The following is a 14,682-nucleotide window of genomic DNA, read 5'->3' on the forward strand; positions in this document are numbered from 1 at the left end:
TATGGAAGCAGCCGGAGGAGAGTCTGTATGCACAGATCAAAGGGTGTTTCCTTCCCCTACTTGTTAGCTTTATTCAATTAACACTTGTTAGTATTTTTGAAAGATGTGCTTTAAAGACCCTCCTGAATCAAGTTTGGTATTTGGAAAGATCTAGACATGCGATATGTAAATAAATAAAGTGGGAATGTTTTACTCGCAGATACATTAATGCATTCCCATCTTCATGGAAAGAGAGCACACAGGCTGTGTTAGACCTCCATCCTTGACCAAAAGGAGGAAGCACGGGAGAAGAAATGAGAAATGGATTTTCCTTCAGAAAGACCAGATTGCAGTCTCTGGTCTGGCAATAACAATTACTAATGACATTTAGAGAGAAATTAAGGATGAGAAATGCAAGTTGGCATTTCAGCAGTGCCAGTCAGTAACATTGCATCAGAGCTCACAAGAGAGAAGAGAAAAAGTTTGGGGATGGAAAATTAATTTTGTTATGTCAATAATTAACAAATACCTTTTCCTCATTCTTTACCACACTATCACAAATTACCACTGTGATAATATTCAGCAGCACCTCAGGTGAATGAAATAGCACTTTAAAATCCTTATTTCTGAAGTCGAAACCACATGTTTGTGTTTTGCTCTTATTTTTTGAACAATGAATGATAGAAAGAGGTTCAAACTGACTAGGGAGAGAGAAAATGGGCTCTTGAATGTGTGGTAGCGAGAATATTCTGTGTGGCTTCTCTCTGCAGATCTCTGGGGTTTTTATAACCAAGAATGAATTAAGCTTCCTGGCACTTTGTCGGAGGGTTTTTTTTACAAATTTGGAAAAGCAGGGGTTGAACAGTGTATCCAGATCCATGCAGGAAAATTTTGGAGGAGCCAGACATGTAAAGCCCTGGAAGCCTCAGCCCTTTTATTCAGAAGTCCTTTGTATGTTCACAAGGTGAAATGCCTGTCCCTGTAGGAAGGTGGTAAGAAGCCCTGTTTGCAGCTGCTCTGATAAAGCCCCAGAGCAGAGGGTAAGCTGTGTATCCATGAGGCCGTGGGCACAGCTGGCTGTGCAGGGCCGTGCTGCTCAGGGACAGCAGATCTGGTACCACTCCTGGGCCCTGCCTGGCTTGACAGCACGTGCCTCTCTAAGCAGGACATTGTCCTTAAAATAGAAATAGCATGCTTGTGTAATTTTGAGGCAAGTTAAATTTTGTTTTGATTAGTTTTCTCTCCAAAGAGTCTTGTCACAGTTTCTCTTTGCTGGTAGGAAGAGATCTCTAATATAGCCTCTCTGATTCTCTCTGTAGTAGCTGCTGTGAAGGATGGTTTGGGGTCTGAGCTGGCTCGGCTTGGTCTCCTCCTGTAAGTGTCGCTAGCATCCAAAGGAACTGCCTTTTTTCCAGAGGAAGGGGGATGCTGCACTGGAAAGGGCAGAACATGAGCATTATTTGAGGAAAAGAGCGGAGCTTGATAGCCTCCGTTTTAAAGAGCTCATCGAAGGTGGCATGCAGCATCCTTTTAAAAGTTCAGTCTCTTCATTTGCTTGCTGCTAGAGCAAAACAGGGATGCTTGTCCAGACATAACAGTATATGCCCGAGTGTTTTCACAAGAAATGTCTAGATCATTAAATATAATAGGTCTCAGCTGCAGTTTTGATCACTGAAGCATGCACACAATTCATCACAGCAAATTAGGTACGTCTTTGTAACTTATCTTTCTGCAATTTGCTGGCACTTTTAGAGAGCTGAAACTTATATTGCATGTATTGCAGAAGCCATTTCAGATAAAATATTCTGTGTTTATTGTTGGAGAACAAGGATTCACCAATAACAAAAACATGGAGCAGTGTATGTTTCTGCTCCTGCATCTTGCAGAACCAGCAGTAGTATCAGCAGAGATCCCCAGCCACATTCATTATTTATATATTTTAGTGAATTTCTTGTCTGCAGTAAAAGAGATATAAGCTCCAACATCAGACTGTTTGTGCCAAATTCTATCCTACAGCCATTCAGGAAACCTGAGGCAGCCGTGGTTCTCAATCATTACACAGCCCATTTATCTGATTGGACTTCTGTCCTCTCTGCCTTGCTGAAATGTTGCTTGTTCTTTAACAGCTTAGTTTGACCTTTGGAAAGAAAAAGCATTTGCTGTTTTAATTTTTTTCTTCTTTTTTTTTTTTTAGAGAGAACCCAAACCTACTTACATAGAAATTGCCATTCAAAAGCAGCAGTTATTGAAAAGCATTTACTTTATTACTAGAAGAGAGCAGACGCTAGTGGGCTTGAAAATTACATTTCAGTGGATTCATCAGTTTCAGTCACTAGTTAGTCTGTGAACAGATGGATGTATTTGTAACAGTTAACATGAATTTATACCCTGGATTTTTACATTTGCCTTAAGACCAGTACTATCTCAGCTGCTGACTAGAAGGGTTTGGAGTAGGGTTGTTGGTTTTTTTCTTTTTCTACAATAGGCTATGGTTGTTTCTAATTGCAGAGATTTCTTACATCATACAAAGTGCTTAAGTTCTCAGAAATGTGAATGATACATAGCTACTCTGTAAGGAAAATGTTGTAAAAGAATCCCTCAGAATAGCTGCTGCTGAAAAAATAAACATCTCAGCCTAAACCTAGATAAACCCCCATGGACTGAGAAAATAATTTTCAATAACCAGATATTTTTAACTCTGTGTATGAAGGTAGTAATCACAGTTGCCTGTATTTGCATCTAGGGTCTGCCACAGTCTAATTGCTTGTCTCTTTTTCTCCCCTTGAAATTTAAGGTTACTGGTTAACAGTGCAATGCATTAAGCACTCTGTCTCCAAAACAGAAAGAAATACTGCCCCAGCCTCTACCATGTGGCATGTTTAGGTTTCGGGGATTTCGTTTAAATCTGAAATTTATGTCCAGGAGAAATAAATTATTAGATTGTAAAAGCAGCTGGGGAGGGAGTAAATATAGTCTCTTTTGTCCTCTATATCATTTCCCCAGGAAGATAATAAATGTGTGGCAAGCGTCTCATGTTTCCTCAGTCATACAAATGTTGTGTGTGTGTTGTATTTCAGACGTGAAGCCTGAATTCCAGACAGGAAATCCTGCAGTGTTACCGTACTGCTGTGGTGCTGGCAGAGCCCACATCACTTCTACCTTTAGAACACATTGGAAAAGTAGTTTCATGAAGATATTTTAAAAGGCCTTGGATGTAGCTCTTATTTGCTGAGTAAGAGAGTTAGGGTGTAATCCTAGGGTTTATCTCCGGCAGTGAAAGGCAACAGGAGCAGTGGTTCCAGCCCTGGCTGCTGGAGGGAGCTCAGGCTGGGGGATTCTGCCCTGGGGCCTGATCCAGGAGAACAGTTTTCCCAGGCTGATTTTAAAGAGCACAAGAGAGACTTCTGCTAATTCTTCACTGCCTTACCTGTTTTCACTGCTCTGGAAGGTCAGATGGAGCAAGCGTGATGAGTAGTCAGGAAAAAAAATGGGATGTGAGAAGAACAAAAGGAGAAGGAATAGGTAGAAAGTCGGTAACTTGCCTTTCTGCACTTTGGGCTTCTATTTAGGGCTGTCATTGCCTGCACCTCCATGCTTTTGTCAGGAAGGCTGGCAGTATTTTCAGCTCAGCCTACTTTCAGAGACCTGAAACCAGCCCTGGAACAGCCTTGCTGTGCACTCTTTCTGAAGTTGCTTTCCGAGAAGTATATTCAATCATATAGTAATGTTTGTATAATAAATACTCTGCTTTAACATTGTATTTGACAGTAGTTTTGTATCTCCCTTTGACCAGAGGGGAAAGGAAGAAAGATAAAAATAATTTAGAACACAGCTTGTTTCCAGATTGTGCCTCTTCTTTGGTTTCTGCTTATGATAAACAAAAATGGGATGGGGATGTTGGACACACGGACTTGGGTGCATGTGTGCAGTGACCCGCCTGGCACAGTAACCAGGAATGGATGCATTGTTAACGCTCTTCTCTTTCTTCATGTTTTAAGTTAATAGAGGAACTTAGAAAATACTAATCTGTGTGTCCTTAATGAGATGATTTGGCTTTGTTAGAAAAATATCGATGATAGCAATCAGATCATACGTGCTGATGGGATCAGTGTAGAGACGGCTCATGGCTTTGTGTAAGGTCAGCTTGGGTTCAGCATGGCTCTGTCACCCCAACTCCGCATGAGCCACCCCAGACTTGGCAGCAGCAGCCCTGAGCTTATCAACTCAGTCATGCCTGAGCTGATTCACTGCAGAGCATCTTATGTGTCTTCTGTGCCACGTCCTGGGCAGGCGGTGCAGACACCCCGAGGTTACCTTTGTGCAGAGCACGTCTGCACAGCCAAACTGCCTGGGCTTTGCACCATACGCTGCCTGTGCCGCGCCAGCCCTGAGGGAGAGCTCCTGCCTGACCACCCAGCTTCCTCATTTGTTTCTGTTGCACAGTTAAACCTGAATAAATTGCCATGGGCATTGAGGTTTGACTGTGTATAGCATATCTGTCGTCAGTGCATTGCATTACCGTCTCTCCAGAAGGAGTAGAGAGGAGTTTTAGAACATACTTCTGAAAAAATTGTCGTCCTTTGGGGCTGACCACATGCTCTTAGTGTTTGCGTGAAATCATGATTGTTTAAAATGTAGCATCTAGCTGCTTAGAAGGCAGGTTTTACTGACACCAGTGACACTGTTGTAATGGAGCAGCACTGTCTGGAAAATCCCATTTTTGCCCAGGTGCAGCTGTTTCACGCACGTTCCACAACCATGTCACCTTGCTGTTTTCTGTTGGCATGTTTTGGAGGAGACGGCTCATGTTGGTGATATTTTGGCCCCTCTTTTACTTAAGGGAACAAATCCTGCTTGGCTTTTTCACACTACTTGCTCCTCTGGGGTTAACTCCTCAAGGCAGTGGGCTGAGCACAATCCTGCCTGTAGGTTTCTGCTGTGCTGGTGGCATGTACGCTAATGGGGCGGCATGTGAAGTACTTCTATAAACTGTGGCCTTGCTATTTTATAGCAGAGAGACTTGCATTGGAGGATTTTTATGCCCCTTTTGAAATTAGAAACCAACAATAACAGCCATTATGTCCAAGGCAACAGGTCACTGACCAGCCATTTTGTCAGCATGAGCAGTATGTGGATGCCACGTGACAGGAATATTTATCTGCCTCTAAGAAAAATATATCTATAGCACAAGGCAATGCAGTTTGTCAGATCAGTATTCCAGTAGAGGGAATTTTCTTTTAGTTGCTGCATTTTAAAAGAATTGCTGGTAGAAGGACTGTGATGTGCTCTAGCTCTGCTGTGGGCAGGCATTACTCTTGCTAGCTCTGGCTGTCCACACTTGCTTATTTGGGCCAAGGAACTTGATTCAGCTGTAACTCAGTTAAGGCTTGAAACTGTTTTATATCTGGTCCTTAATACCAGGAACATCTAACTGGTGCAGAAAAAAAAAGCTACCAAAGTATCAGATGGTGTTCAGTGACCCTTGCTATACTGAAGAACAGCAGAGCAAGTTAAGGAGCCAGTTTAGGATCAGCAGAGCAAGTTAAGGAGCCAGTTCTAAGTTCAACTGTGAATTTCCTGGCTTTGTTGGGTTACATTCCCATGGAAACGGACAGGCAATGAAGCTTTTGTCTATGCATTTTGACTGGTGACTGCTAAAGGTACTAGGTAAAATGTTTCTCTTTTGTGAGAGGATGCCATCCTGGTCCTATGATAAAGGCCCAATCGGGAAATCATTTAGTGTTTCTAGAAGAGTCACAAAGGGTCCCATAATGATGATGCCAGCCCTCACAGAAATGAACAATTAACTGGCTTCTGCAATGTGATTTACCTTAGATCAAGGAGGGATTAATGAGAGATGCTTCAGATAGGCTTCAAATAAATCAACAAATCATGGTTTTGAGAGGAATACCTAAGAAGGAAGCCTGGCTTCCAGAAAAGCAGAGGCTGCCTGAGCTGAGGTTAAAGCATCAGGTGCTGTTGGCAGAGTGGTGTGCTGGGACCCTGCAAGCACTTTTCTGCTCTTGGGATAGCAACGGCTCTGGGCTGCAGTCAGAGAGAAACAGTGGGGCTGAGGGAAGAGGGAATTCTACTAATATTCTGGTTTAATGCACTTCTGACAACACTAGTTACATTTGTCCCTCTCCCGTTACATTCAGGGAGTGTAAGATTCTTCCCTCAGCTTATTTTGATCTGATGCATGGTTTGCTGTACACTACAAGTCACAAGGACACTGATAAATTTGCATTTCTAAGTGAAATTCTCAGAGGCGTGCAGTCCCTCAGGACAGGTATTATTAGCTCCCTGGTTTCATTGGGTGCCTCAGTGAGTCATGGTGTGTTTACGGATAGTTTCTCCAACAGAAGACTCCGGTTATCTCTTAATAATGTATTCTCCCGGGGGTTTTATTTCCAAAGTGCTGTGGTAAGATTTTCCCAAAGGCTTCAGTTTGTTTTTGTGCTTCAGCATTTTGCCCAGTGTTTTTGGAAGAAGCGTATAGACTTTTTGGTGAGGCATTTCATCGAATACAAGAGGCTATGCCAAGCCTAGGCTCACATTTGAAGTTCACCTGTAATAGGCTCACCTTGGTTTATTCGAAGCTTTTAGAGGAGAACAGAAAGAGATGACAGGTCTAGAAGACTGATGTTACAGAATTATTAGTCTCCAGTGGAACGGGGAAGGCATGTTAGGTGAGTTGTCAAAGCCTGATTAGGACTAAACAACCTGAATTAGAAGAGAAATTAAATTCATAAATCATCTAAAAAATCCTTAGCTGGTGTGAGAAAAGGCCGGAGCTGGGAAAAATAACTCTAAGGAAGATATTTGTATTTAAAAAAGGTGATTTTTCAAATGCAGACTAACACAGAAATATCTATCAAAATTCAGGAATGTAGTAAAATTAACAGAAGTGGAGTCAGTATAGGGATAAAACTGAGCAAGTGCATTGTTGAGATGATGCAGCAAGGCAGCAGAGCTCACAGCCCCTGGGGTGCAGAACAAAGGCAGGCAGCGGGGCGGGAGTGCTGCTGGGGCTGCCTGGGCTCTGCACACCAACGTCTGGGCAGGTGATTGCAGTACAGAAACACGCCAGCCCCAGAAAAAGACATTAAAAAAACCCAAACAAGCAGACAGCATTTAGTGAGTCACGTGTGGAATGGGTTTTTTTCCCCCCATAAATATTTTACTAGTTGTGAAGCTTCCCATGGACTTGGGATGAGGTGCTGGCTCCCAGAGGAGCTGGGCAGGTTCTAGGGGCGGCTCAGGGCGTCCCGTGAGTCAGAGGCACTGGGGGGGCTGCTCAGCCTCTCCTGTGGGTACAGAACCGCCAGGCTGCGTGGCCCAGATGAGTGCCCCTGTGCCCCAGTGCCCGTGAAAGGTGCGTTTGGGCATTTGGCCCCAGCGTAACCAAGTGCATGCGGGGGGCAGAGTAACTGAGCCACAGCTGTTTGCAGCGCAAACGGGCAGCTCCACGGTGCAGCTGACAGCAAACCTCCAGGCGGATGTTCTAAGACACTCCAAGTGATTTCTGGTTTTTTTTTTTTCTTGGTTCAATAACTTGTAAAGGACAGCTTCCTAACTGCATTTGTTGAAGTGCCATCTCAAAGTGTGCTGACACGGGGACTGACTGACGCATGGCAAGTTATCAGATGCTCAGAGATGAAGGAAGCAGTAACACAGGCAACCGTTTCCTTTCACAAAGGATATGCCACCTTTCGTTTGCCTCTACCTCCATTTCAAGGGATTCTTCAAATAAAGAAGGGACATGTGAACCTGTCTTGCCTGACAATTTTTTCTTTCCTATTGAGTACCACGATAACTTGGAGTTCACTTGTTACAAGCATTTTATGTAGCGGGTGAAATACCAGGGGAAAGGAAAGATGTAATGCTGTGTTTCCTGAAAAACTGTGCTCTAAACATATAAATGTCACTGGGTAAGAGTTACCTGAAACAACTGGATGGGCAATTAACACCTGGCTTTATGGGAAACACTGGTTACCACTATCAGTTTTAATGAAGTGTATTAACTAAATTGTGTTCTGAGTATTCATTCAGCCCTGTTTATGGCACACTCTTGAGTACATTTACTGTTTGTCAGAAGTGCAAACTAGTGAACATATGAGGCTTTAAGACAGGCCATCTGTTAGTCTTAGACCCTTGGATAATTGTCAAACAGTTCTAAAAATAAGCACATATGTACTGCAAGGGGGTGCAAAGGTGATTTTTCTTTAAAGTCTAATAGTAAAGGGAAAGTAGCACCCAGAAATTAAAAATAAATAGGTTTATCCTTGCTCTCCCTCTTCTCTCCTTCTCTCTCCTTTCCCTGCCCCCTTTCCCTTCAGTCTGCTCTTTTTTTTTTTTTTTTTTTTGCCAATTTAGTGTTTTTTCCACTTACTCTTCTGGGTCATGGCATCCCCTGAATGCCTCTCCAGTTTAGGATTAGAGCAGCGCCAATTTAAGGCTCACAGCTTTCTGTAGAGAGCATAATCTCTGATGGCTAAAACAAGGGTCATCTTGTGTCCTCTGCCTAAAGTAATCCCTTTATAAAGTCAAGGCATAAAGATTTTCATCTTTATGGGTTGCTGTTAGAGGGAAGCACTACCTGTGCATATACATCCATGTGCTTATGGATGTATAACGAGGAAGAATGGCTGAGAGGTTTTTGGACCAGTTTGAATTCAAAAGATGCAAAACGCTGCTTGAAAAGAGAATGCTGCAGATGGTCTTTCATAAATATTTAGACACTCTTAACTTATGTTTGTAGCAATTTGGAGGGTTTGTTTTGTCTTTTCTTATATATATATTCATATGTGAGACTTGAACCTTTGCTTCAAGTCAACGCCTCATCTGAGGTTCAGTTTTTGCCTGGCAAGCTGTCTGTGCTGGCAGTCGAGGGAGGGATTGCTTCTCTCATTCCTCCCAGCTCCCCTTGGGGAAGGAGAGGGAATGGGGAGGAGGCAGCACAGCCCCAAGGAGTTCCCAGCTGAGGACCCGATCCCTGGGCTTGAAGCCACACAGTGCCTGAAAGGGTGGCGGAAACCTGGATGGGCAGGTGGGTAGAGGCCGGGAGAGAAAGTACCTGGGCTCTCACCAGGGTCTAGGGAGACCCCTGCACATTGGGGAAATCGTGAGGATTAATAGGCGTTGTCTTTCCTGTCACAAGATGGAGCACTCATGTCCGACATCACCCCTGGGGCTGGTGTTCTCAGTGTAGGGTTGGGGTTTTCAGCCTGGGTGTCTGCAGTGCCCCAGCTGCCCCAGTGTGCTCAGGCAGGGAGCTTGTCTTGAGCATGATGGGCAGCACCAGTCTTGATAGTTTCTTAACCTCTGTGTAACATACAGTCTTTTAGGCGTATATGTTCAGGCACACAGTGTATACCTCTAAATGGTTGGTACAAAATACCTAAATACGTAACAGATGCACAATGGCACTATAGACTGGATGTATTATGGCCCCAAACCATTATCACATCCCTCACAGTTGCATTTTATTTTTTTCACCTGCTCCTGTGTGGTACACCTGTGACTTGCTGGCACTAAACGTCATTGCAGTGTGGGAGACTCCCAGCTTGACTGCCTGGCTTGGAGCTTTGCTCCATCATGTGCTGCTTTTGTGTGTGTTTTTCTCTCAGTCTTTATATAGCTTGCAAGAGTTCTTTGAACTGCTGTAAGTGATCATCTTTCAAGCCTGATGTTTTCCTTCTTGACACAGTGCTCTGAAAATTGAGATTGTCATGCCAGTGTTTTCATAATAATGCACACAGAAAAACAGAGAAATATTCCTTGTAGATGACCTGCACAAATGGCTTGATCCACATCCAGAGGGCAGGCAGGGGGTTTCCCCAGGGGAGGTCTGGAGAGCAATCACTACCTACACGGACAGTAATCAACCATTCTCTGGAATCTTTTTCTTTCCTGCAAAACCCGTCACCCAGTTCCTTGGTCACAGACACTTCGGCAAATGGTTCATTTGGGGATTGTGCAGCTGGTAGAAAATTCCAGTTAAACACTGCGACAGCCCTGAGGCTCAGGGTAGCTGCATTTTTCCCCCTGATGTGGCTAACAGAATTGCCATCCATTTTGCATGATTATTAAGAAAAGAAAAGAAGAAATTTTCCAACCTTGTCCTATAAATAAGCTGTGACTTACTTGATCTTGACAGGTGACTTAGTGCTGCTGTAGTGTTTTCCAGCTGCAATAATATCTCAGAATGATGTATTCAGTGGGGTATCAGCTGTGAGCCATGTGTAAACCAGGGGGCCTAACAGGAGCTGTGAAGAACCATTTTTACTGTTCAGTTTCCAAATGATGTCCGGCCTCCTGCCAGCCCCTGAATGTGTGCGGGTAGGCATGGCCCTGTGAGCAGAGAGGCGTGTGCAAACACACACAGGCCTGCCTGGAGAGCCTTTATGTTTGTGGCTGCTCTACTTTCCTCTGGAAATCACCATTAAGATTTGGTTTTTAGCTATAACTTCTAGAGTTGAAAAATCAGGCCTGAGCTGTTTGCTGTCAGCTCCCCCCGGCTCCCAGCTGGAGGGTGGGTGAGGTTTCCTTCGGCTGCTTTGAGTAGAAGCATTCCCTTAGTATCATACGTTTCCAAATACTCCATCCCTTCTGGCCTCCATGGTCTCATCCTGCTGCCTGGAACAGCCCAGTGTGGCACTGGGTGAAAGCTGCTTCTGCGAAGGCACGGGGCATTTTCAGTGCATTTAGTTATTTCAAAATTGCTTTGAAAGTCTGGTCAGCTGGGGCAGTTTCCTTTGTCTGTGGGCACACACAGAGGTGGCTGATAAAGTTGCTTGATAAAGCAGGAGTCAAATATGCAAAACACACCTGTGAGAGAAGAGACGTAAGCACTGAACGTCTTGGACACTTTCTGACATCTGCAAAGCACAATTGCAATGAGCTGCACACGCGTGGGGCAGAGGGAGTAGAAGCAAGAAGATAAGACATGACAGTTGCTAGTAATAGGAGACAGGTTGCCAGACTTTTTTGGAAGGCATGTTTTTGTGCTCTGAAATACATTTTAATAGGTGAGAAACCTACACTGGTTGCAGAGGATACAGACAGACTTTCCTAGGTCTTCTGGGTACACACCAGTGGTGGTTATGTAGCATATGCTGGAAGCTCTGGTGCTCACCAGCGAGCAGGACTTGGGGGTTTGTGCCCATGGCTTTGCAGGATCTGCTCTCTGAAAGGCAGAGGGAGGATTCAGTGCACACAGGCTCTTGTGTCTGTAGGTGTTACAGGTCTGTTTGTGAGGTCTTGTAGAAAATGTGGCTGTTTATTACCTGCTTGGTCCAGGGACTAATCAGTGTATTGATGGCCAGTAATGCACGCAAAGGGAATTAACGGTACGTTCCCAACATACTGAGACAAAATCGAGGTTTGCATCTGAAAAATGTGTATTTCCTATTTTTTTTTAAGGAGCAGCCCCATGGCAGAGCTAGTTTCTCAGCCCTAACCTGACTTGGCTCTGAACAGCTGCAGGATTTGAGTATAATCTGTTTCTTTGTGTAAACTCTGCTCACAAATCCAGTGTATTCGTTGTATTAGGAGCATTCAGAACATATTATTAACCTGTGTTTGAGGAAGGAGGGCTCACAGTGAAAGCTTCATTATCAGATTTAGATCCACATACCATTCCTGTATTGACCTGCCTGGTGTAATCAATGCAGCAGCCACACAAGTTGGAAATCACGTTCCCTGACTGTAGACCATGTGTCATGCATCTAGTGCTGATTGTGCATTATCTTTTAAATGACACTGCCTAAATAAGTATGGATTTGTCTACCACGAATAGCCCTTCTTTCGATTGGAAGATGGTAAAGCTTTCGCTTTCTTTATTGATACTCAGGATGACCTAAAAATAGAACTGTAATGAAGTGCACAAGAAATGGGCATTCTTAAAAGGCTGAGGAGTGTATCTGAGCACAGAAGGGCCTGTGTGTTCTTTTACATTGTCACACTCTCCCAGTTAGGTTTAGTGGACAAGCTTCTCGTCAGTGCTGCCATTGTGTCTGTAGGGCTCCATCCATCCTCCTCTTCCATCAAGTCATTATTTGACTTGAGTGTGACATCCAGCACTGTAAAGGTCATTCCTTCTTAAGGCCAGGAAAATTTCCATGTCTAGCAAAGTAAAAACACATCAGATTCTATGTTTGGTATTGTTAAATTGTCTAAAGGCAACGTAGTTTCAGCGGTCAATTCACTTGATAGGGTTTGAGTATAATGCTTCATCCCCTGACGCGCCGTCCTGGGCTTTGCACAGTGCTTCTGGGTTCTGATTGTGAAATACTGGGTGTCACAGATGGGTGTGCTCAGAGGGCCAGCGCTATGCTGACCAGGGTGGGGTTACTTTCCCATCCCACCGGCTGTCGGTAAGTGCCCGAGGGCTGCTCCGGTGCGTGCGGCGGCGGTGCCGCTCCGGCGCCTCTGTAACGCCGCGGCCCGAGCCTTGCTGCGCGGACTTTCCTCGCAGCTCTCCCGCCCGCCGCCAGCTTGCGGAGAACTTTGGCCGTGATTTAGGAACTCAGCAGCGCTTCTGACACCTGCTGGTTACTTTCTGGGAGTGCACGATCCAGAAACACTCCCGCCTGCAAACGGGGTCAGCGCCGCCGGCCGCCGGGCCCCAGCCGCCCCGAAGCGCTTCCCCAGGCGGCTTTGCTCGGGGACAGAGATGTCAGCGCTGGCACAGGCTGCTCGTTCCTGATCAAGACGTAACTGTGGCTAGTGTAGAAGGGCCAGATGATTTATGAAAAGTTAAAAGAGCTTACTTGATTTTAAAGCTTCGTCATTGTAAATAAATAATTGGATTCAAAATTCATCTCGTGTTTAAAAACTTATTGTTCAAGCTGGCGGCCTTGCCTGGCTCTGTTATTAGGCAGATGGAGGCTGGGAAGGTTGAAAGGCTTGAAATAATGCAAATGAATTTTTATAGTTAGGGATACTGAGGACCCAGTGCAGGGAAAGCTCACCGTGAAGCACATCTCTAGTTGCTCAAGTAGTTCAATAAAAACACATATAAAGCTGAGGTTATATGTAGGACTGGGGTTTTGGTCAGCACACAAAATGTAGGTGAATTGGTGCCGCTCTAAAAATACACTCCCAAGGTTGGCTTCAGGATGTACTGGCTCCTGCACACAATGGCAAGGCAGGGCAGCATCCCCTCCTGCGAGATAGCGTGATGGCATGAGACCAGTACAAACCTACCGAAAGGCAAAAAGGGAACAAAAAAAGACTCTATAAACTACTGAAAGAAGCGTGTAAAGCAAAGTCTGTTCTTTAAAGAGATTCAACCTCTGGGTTACGCGTCCAGCCTTTTTTCTGCTGGGTGTATTACCCTGGTGCCCGAGCTGGCAGTTCAGCTGTTACTGCCGAAGTATTTCTTGGACTGAGAAGTGTGTGTCACAATCTGGTGTCTCTTGCTGCCAGTACTTGCACCCGGTGCTAGTGAGAATAAAAGAGCAAAATATGGCAAGGGTTCCCCCCGTGATTCAGGTGGGTTTGGGGGTTGATTTCAATTGTTACAGTTAAGGGAATCCCTAAAGGCAATTTTTGCCCGAAGTGTTACCACTTTATTTATATGTATTGAAAGGGGGGAAAAAAGACAAACCCTCATGGCTGTACTTGGCTTGTAGCATTTTTTTTTCTAAGTTTGTGCCAGCATTAACAGATCTGTCAGAACAAAGCAAATGTGTCATATTGGCAGCTGTTACTTATGAGTACTTTTTCTTCATTGCATTTTGTTTTGTAATAATTGAGAAGCTTTTATGTCGAGCTCTGCATAAATGGTACTGAGTGGGAGGGTATGGGCATGCTTTCTATTATTCTGCCCCTCATGCATGTCTCCTTTTTTCATCTTTCCAGAACCACACATTGAGCCAGCACGCACAGTGAGCCACTGGCACTACAGGACACCTCTCTGCAGAAGACTTGACGGTGGCACAGTGGGGAGGACCATTTGAACATTACATCCAATCAAAGTGTCATTTGCAACCCAGATGTAAAACTCTAATGATTTGGCCATGAGGCGCTGCTATTATAAGCAGCTGGAAATGAATATTAATGGAAGAGATTAAAAGTATTCCATGCTCAGTATTTTTTATTGTCCTGCTTCAGCTAGTGTACTTTAGAGCTTCTGCTTCTGACTGAATTTATAGTGTTAGATAAATCTGCTTTGATGCTGTTGCCCTTTGTTGCTTCTTGTATTATATTGATAGTTAAAGATTAGGTGTGATTTTTTTCCTTTTTGTTAACTGCTTTTTAATTGCTATTTTAGGTAACTGTGCATTGTGATGTGATTGCTTGGCTGTTGTCTGAATACTTCTTTTTAATTTTTTAATTAAAGACTAATGCTTTGATTGGATTTGCCAGTTCACCGGACAGTGATTAAAACTATGTAATGAATATAATCGGTTTCAGTGCAACTGGATGGTCTGCTTTATAAATGTGACTTAATCTGATTGCAATAACTAGTACAGTTCAATAAAGGGAATACATGAGCTCAGCGTCAGTGTTGTTTATATGTCAGCACATGCCACGTCCCCACCGCTGCTGGGCGCCCACCGGGCACAGGGCAGGGGCTGGTCCTGCGCCCTGGGGGAGCGAAGGTGGGGAGAAAATGAAAGCTCTGGTCCTGGGTCTGCTGGTGTGGACACTTCTGGATGCACCTCCCAGGCTCCTGGATGAGACTGAGGCAAGGTA

At 44.4% G+C, this 14,682-nt stretch overlaps 1 protein-coding gene across 2 annotated transcripts in view; it reads left to right on the top strand.

Annotated features, from left to right (window-relative positions):
- ZNF423 (zinc finger protein 423) overlaps window positions 1–14,481 on the top strand; it is a 230,447-nt gene extending 215,966 nt beyond the window's left edge. For both annotated transcript variants that reach the window (XM_062007647.1, XM_062007648.1), the window contains one exon: window positions 13,846–14,481. In XM_062007647.1, coding sequence (XP_061863631.1) covers window positions 13,846–13,875 — 30 coding nt within the window. In that variant the 3' untranslated portion in view covers window positions 13,876–14,481. The remainder of the gene's footprint in view (window positions 1–13,845) is intronic.
- Window positions 14,482–14,682: the final 201 nt, after the last annotated feature.

Source organism: Colius striatus, chromosome 14, assembly GCF_028858725.1.
Source record: "Colius striatus isolate bColStr4 chromosome 14, bColStr4.1.hap1, whole genome shotgun sequence".
Lineage (NCBI taxonomy): Eukaryota > Metazoa > Chordata > Aves > Coliiformes > Coliidae > Colius > Colius striatus.